Consider the following 6,000-nt stretch of genomic DNA (forward strand, 5'->3'; position numbering starts at 1 on the left):
TTTAAAAATGCTATACAGGGAAATAGACAGAAAGCAGAATTGCAATCCTAAACCAGTTTATTCAGAAGTAAGTCCATTAAATACAAACAAATAGGGACCTATTCAGTTTGAGATATTGTATTATCTCTGTTCATCCTTAATTAATGTCATTATGTGTGGAGTCTTTGTATCATTTTACTTACCAAATCCTTTAACCAAGAAGCCTGCTAACAGTTCATCTCAGAAGAACCTGGCCATGGACATTTTTATATAGATGTAAAGAATTTAGAAACTGCTACCCAGAGAAGCAAGCATCAATGCCTTTTTCCCCAACAAGAGCTATCACTTGTGTAGCTACAGAACTGAATAAGTAATTATGGCTTGTCTGTATGTCCTGTCATATAAATGTATCTATATACCATTATGACTATCTTTAATCTGAAGCAGTTGGTGCTGCAAAGGTCCTAGGGAGACAGGAAGAACATAGAAGAATATACATGAAAAAGTATCAGAGCATTAAAATGGTGTAGAAAAAGAGGGATTTAGTAGGAGCTATTAAATAGAAGATAATGGAAGTCTTGCAATTTGAACAGTGAAACTGCTAGGTCAGTGCAGCCAAGAAAATACTGTCTTAAGAATAAGAAGACCTCTTTCAACCTGAGATGATTTGGGAACCTTGATAACCTCAAGGCATTTTCAGAATGTGCCTATATCAGGGGTCGGCAACAGGAAAAAGCAAAAGAGCCACTCCAACCGGTTCCATCACACACACACACACAATTGGGAGCCGCAAAATGTGCGCGTGCATGCGTCCACGCACACTGCACAAAAAACCAAAATGTTTTGCGCATGCGCAAAACAGGAGGCACCTGCGCGGTGACAAGTCTCCCTGGCGATGGGCGCTGGGTTGCGGTGCCGCCTTCAGGCCGGGCGCCGCCAGAGCTGCCCCGAGGACCTCCAAACTGCCGCCCGTTCAGAGGTGCGCACACAGTTCTCCAAACCTTTGGAGAGGTGTGTGCGCACCTCCGCCCAAACGTTTGTAAACCTGCCACCGCCGGTTTCGAAAGCTGCCACGGCCAGTTTGCAGACCTGCCACCTTCAGAGGAAGGCGGCAGCTCTGCAAATGGGCCGCAGCAGCTTTCCAAACGGGCGGCACCACCGCCCGTTCCAAGAGGTGCGCACGCACCTCTGCCTGAACGGGCGGCGCCGCCACCCGTTTGGAAAGCTGCTGCGGCCCGTTTGCAGACTTGCCGCCTTCAGAAGAAGGTGGCAGCTCTGCAAACGGGCCGCAGCAGCTTTCCAAACGGGCAGTGCCACCGCCCGTTCCGAGAGGTGGGTGCGCAGCTCTCCAAACCTTTGGAGAGGTGCGCGCGCACCTCCGCCCGAACAGGCGGCGGTGCCACCCGTTTGCAGACCTGCTGCCGCCGGTTTAGAAAGCTGCTGCGGCCCGTTCGCAGAGCTACTGCCTTCAAAGTAAGGCGGCAGCTCTGCAAACGAGCCGCAGCAACCCAACAGGTATGCAAACGGGTGGCGCCACCGCCCGTTCGGGCAGAGGTGCGCGCGCACCTCCAAAAGTTTGGAGAGCTGCGCGCACACCTCTCGGAACGGGCAGTGGCGCCGCCCTTTTGGAAAGCTGCCGCGGCCTGTTGCTCTGCAAACGGGCTGCGGCAGCTTTCTAAACGGGCAGCGCCACTGCCCATTCCAAGAGGTGCGCGCGCACCTCCGCCCGTTCAGAGAGGTGCACACGCACCGGGTGACTGGGAGCCGCAGGAGATGGCTTAAAGAGCCGCATGCGGCTCCGGAGCTGCGGGTTGCTGACCTATGGCCTATATACTTTCTGCCGCTGAATGTAACACTGCAGGGTTTTACACCATTAATTGCTCCTTACCTGAACAGTTTCTCTGGTGCTGAGGAGTTCCAATGGATGGTATGTAGCAAATATGGCAAGATTAAGGAGCGTGCAGCCAAATAAGGTGTAGAAATAGAAGGGAAACAGTTTGCCCTGTACCAGGCCAAAGGTGTGCCGGCTCACAGTTCGGAAAAGAACAAACCCTAGAGACAAAGAAAAATTGGGTTATATGGGGAAACGCACCCTTTTCTTTAAGCAGTGGAAGAGAAACAGGATTCCAAAGATTTGAACCAACAGATGGAGTTCAGATTTCTACATAAAACGCATTTTTCTACATAAAAATTAGGCATCGGACTTTCATACAGCTAAGAAAACAACAGGAACTGGACTTCCCAGAGTGATGTTGGCAACAGTGACAGGATCTGGAAGTCGTGTTCAAGGGCTAGGGAAAACCATGTTAGAAAGTACTGGTAATGTTAGAGGAAGTTATGGGCAAATTTGGAAAACATGGATGCTTCTCTCTTTCCACCTCATCCTTCCTCTAACACAGCCCTTGTCATATAGAACAACATTCTAAGCTAGCTCCCCTCTTGCCCTACAGACATACCTGAGATGAAGGTTACCCATATCTGCATTCCCCAGGCTGTAGAAAGGAGAAAAAGCTGGGTGATTCTGATAAGGCCACTTGGCTCACCTTCCATCGACATTTCTGAAGCAAGATACGGGAGAAAAAGATTGAGAAAAGGGAAGAACAAGGAGACACACCCAAGGGTGGGTGATTTCTAAGGCCTGGTCTTAGCCATGTTGCTAAAACCCTGATAATTGCCCCAAATGTGTAATATGCCAACTATTCTGTGATAGAAAACATACCAAAAGTATATTTACTTTTATATAGGCCCTGAATTGTATGAGTATATGTAAAAGACTTTTTTTAAAAAAAGTACAGTAATTATTTTACTATCTGTTTTGATTAATTACTACAACTTGTTTCAACATGTCAAATCCTCAAACATGTACCAATGTTACTTCTGACAATGTTATCAAGATGTATCTCATTTTGGTAATGGGCATATAAATCATGGGAGCCAGTCATATTTTAGCTATATTTAATGTCTAAACATTAATCTCTCTCCCAAAGAACCTCCATTAACAGATAGTTCAAAAGAGCTGCAGGCAGGCAGCGATAAGAGCTGGAGAGGCAACCAAGCAGGCACAAGGCAAACACTGCCTGCCACTCCGCTTAAAGCAGCAGAACCCTTAATTGCCAAGACTGGATTACATTTAATCTGCCCACATCCCATCTGATTGTAGACAAGGCCTAGCTATGCCCCTTTCCTATCTCTAACAGGCAGATAGGACCAGTTTATTTCACACATTGAAGTAGAGGCAGGAAAGGGCCATCTTATTTATTTATCTATCCTATTTGTATGGCCATTCATTTCACAAGAGAGAGACTCGGGTTGGTGCTACAGCACTTTATTAGAAAACTATTATATGTGTTTTCACAAATATAACTGAAAATCGTTATGAAAAACTATAAAAAAACACACAAAACAAGAGATGTCAGCCACAGTATGGGAGCCATTGCAAGATCTCCCAAAGCCTGAAAGCATAGTCAGGTTTTGAGGGACTTGTGGAATGTTAAGAGGGCTGGACTCTAATCTCACTTCTGGTGGGGGGGGGGTAAACGAAGATTACATAAGGTGGGTGCTGCAACATGGTGAGCTCCTGTGCCCACCTAGCAGTTTGAAAGCATGCAAATGCAAGATTAATAGATACCACTTTGGTGGGAAGGTAACAGCATTCTGTGTGCCTTTAGCGTATAGCCATGCTGGCCACATGGTTATGAAAATTATCTTCGGACATCACTAGCTCTATTGGTCAAGAAATGGAGATGAGCACTGTGTGCTAGATTTGGATACAACTGACAGGGATACCTTTACCTTTTTACAACAGAGGCCTGCCTCCTAGGATCCACCAAATTTAATTCCTAAAAAGGGACTTGCAGCATGTCTTCTCTGTCAGAGAACAGACTGGCAACCAATATGTACTTTTCTAGGAATACAGATAATTGCTTGCACTGCTGCATTCTGCACAGATGAAGTTTTCAGATAAGTTTCAAGGACAGTTGTATGTAAAGCACATGACAGAAAGCCAAATGGGAGGTGACTAGGTCATAAGTGACAGTGAGCATAGCCCCCCTCCCCCAGGAATAAGCACAACTGGTGCCCAACATGAAGCTATTCAAAGGCCTTCCTAGCCACAACTGCCATCTGCTCTTTGAGTAGGAATTTTGAGTTAGGTGTAATGCTCTTCTTCAACTACTAGATTAATTTTCCTAAGGTTTTAGGTCTTAGGACTGCATGGCTACAGAGATTAGATTCCAATAGCATACTAAACTGTCTAGATTTATAAGCCATTTAATTTACTTTAGCCATATATTTCCTGGCCTCAGCCTACATTATCATTTATGGTTCAGTATGTTTTGTGGACCCAAAAAATAAGTATTTTACCTTCCTGTTAAAAATGATGGCATGATTCTTTCTCAAAATCCGAAATGTTCCATCAGCGCATAGAGGATGGCTCGGTTTCTACACATCCGTGGAATGAAACTAATTCTCCAGGACACAAAACCATACCCTGAACGATAACATGAACCCTGGCGGTATATCTAAAATAGGATTGGCTATCGGTGGTTTACTACCCAAAGGAAGTACTGTAGACACATAGCGGAGCTCTTCAAACATGCATTGGTGAACGCCGCAGATTTTGGGCGATTCACTTCCAAAAGCCACTGTTCACACTGCCTTGGCATGTCCGCCCCCCCCCCCCCAAGAAGCCCGCCGTTTCGGGGGCGGTGCAGATTGCTCTGTTTGACAACGCCACCCCGGGATTTCGCGTTCGCGGCCTTGCGCTAACGTCCGCTGACTTGGGACTCGGTCCTCCCGGCTCTGGAACTTATTTCCCGGGGAGATAAATCAAGAGAAGTCAGCGGGAAGGAGACTTAACGTAAAACAGCAGGAACGAAGCCAGCACCCGCGCTTTCCCAGCAATTTCTCCCCCTTCCTGTTGCCGCCGCCGCCGCCACACTCTCGCACACACATTTTAGCACATAGAAGCCGACAGGGCTCTTCTGGCCCAGGGCACTTGGGAAGGAAGGGGGAAAGTTCAAGGAAAACTCGGGAAGGAGGAAATCATTGAACTCGAAAAGCTGGAAAGGGAGAAAGGATCTTTCGCATGAACAAGAGCCCAAAGGGACAATTCCGCGCTTGCTAATGCACACGAATCTCGCCCTGAATACTGAAAGGGAAAAGCCTGCAGGACTCAAATGCGCTTTCCCTCCCACAGAAAAAGCAGCGCTGCCTCGGAAAGAGTGCCCGGGCCACGCTGCCCCAACTGCGCAGCGATTTCCCCAGCAATCGCCCACCTCTTCACAGCAGTGTGTCGGGAAGCGGCTTTGCCCCGTCCTCCTCAGCAAGCAGGCCCCGCCCTCTGAATTCAGAAGAGGGAGCGTCATGAAGGGAGGCGTGGCCACAGCTGGCCGTCCCCCTTTGTTGGCACGTTGACTTGCTGCTAAACCCTCTTCCCCGGTTTCTGGTTTGGGTCAGGAGACCATCGCTGGCAGGGGCGAGCTGGATGATGGACGGGAAGATGATCGCGACGGTAAGGGAGCGAAGGAAGAGTCGCGGGGCAGATCCCAAGGACAGGAATTCAGGACGGGTCTGTTCCAGAGGTGCAGATCTTTCTTCACGGCTCCTTTAAGCACCGCAGCCTTCCTGCTACTTCTCTTCTGCCTAGAAAGCCTGAAGTGCGGATCCTGGATCAGTGCACAAAACGGGGAGTGCTGAATGATAGGCTGGCCCGGCAAGAAACTGTGGGAACTTAGTCTAAAACATACGTCTAGATGTATGGTTACCTTATTGCTACCTGTCCCCTTAGTTTGGGGAGTAGAGGAAAAGCACTGGCGGTTAAAATTTACTGGACTCGATATTGTAGGATGGCTCACCAAGCTAAAGAACAGGCTACAATCCACACAAGACAATTCCTAAGATTTTGAATACCCTCAATTGTACCTCTCGCAATATTACTCCGATACTCCAATATGGTATTGTTAGATTTCAGTTTTGGAATGTGGAGGGAGGAACTTGGTAACACCTGCCTCATATCCTTGG

The 6,000-nt window shown here is 47.7% G+C and overlaps 1 protein-coding gene across 3 annotated transcripts in view; it reads right to left on the reverse strand.

The window, feature by feature from the left end:
• The window catches only part of RAB3D (RAB3D, member RAS oncogene family), an 86,598-nt gene extending 81,280 nt beyond the window's left edge, over window positions 1–5,318 (reverse strand). Inside the window, exons 1-3 of one of the 3 annotated variants that reach the window (XM_081320334.1) lie at window positions 5,256–5,318; window positions 2,436–2,537; window positions 1,868–2,031 (exon numbers count right to left, since the gene is read on the reverse strand). In XM_081320334.1, coding sequence (XP_081176460.1) covers window positions 1,868–2,031; window positions 2,436–2,535 — 264 coding nt within the window. In that variant the 5' untranslated portion in view covers window positions 2,536–2,537; window positions 5,256–5,318. The other 2 variants (XM_081320335.1, XM_081320337.1) reach the window with 2 other exon arrangements.
• Window positions 5,319–6,000: the final 682 nt, after the last annotated feature.

Source organism: Vipera berus (genome assembly GCF_964194415.1).
Source record: "Vipera berus genome assembly, chromosome: 2".
NCBI classification, from domain to species: domain Eukaryota; kingdom Metazoa; phylum Chordata; class Lepidosauria; order Squamata; family Viperidae; genus Vipera; species Vipera berus.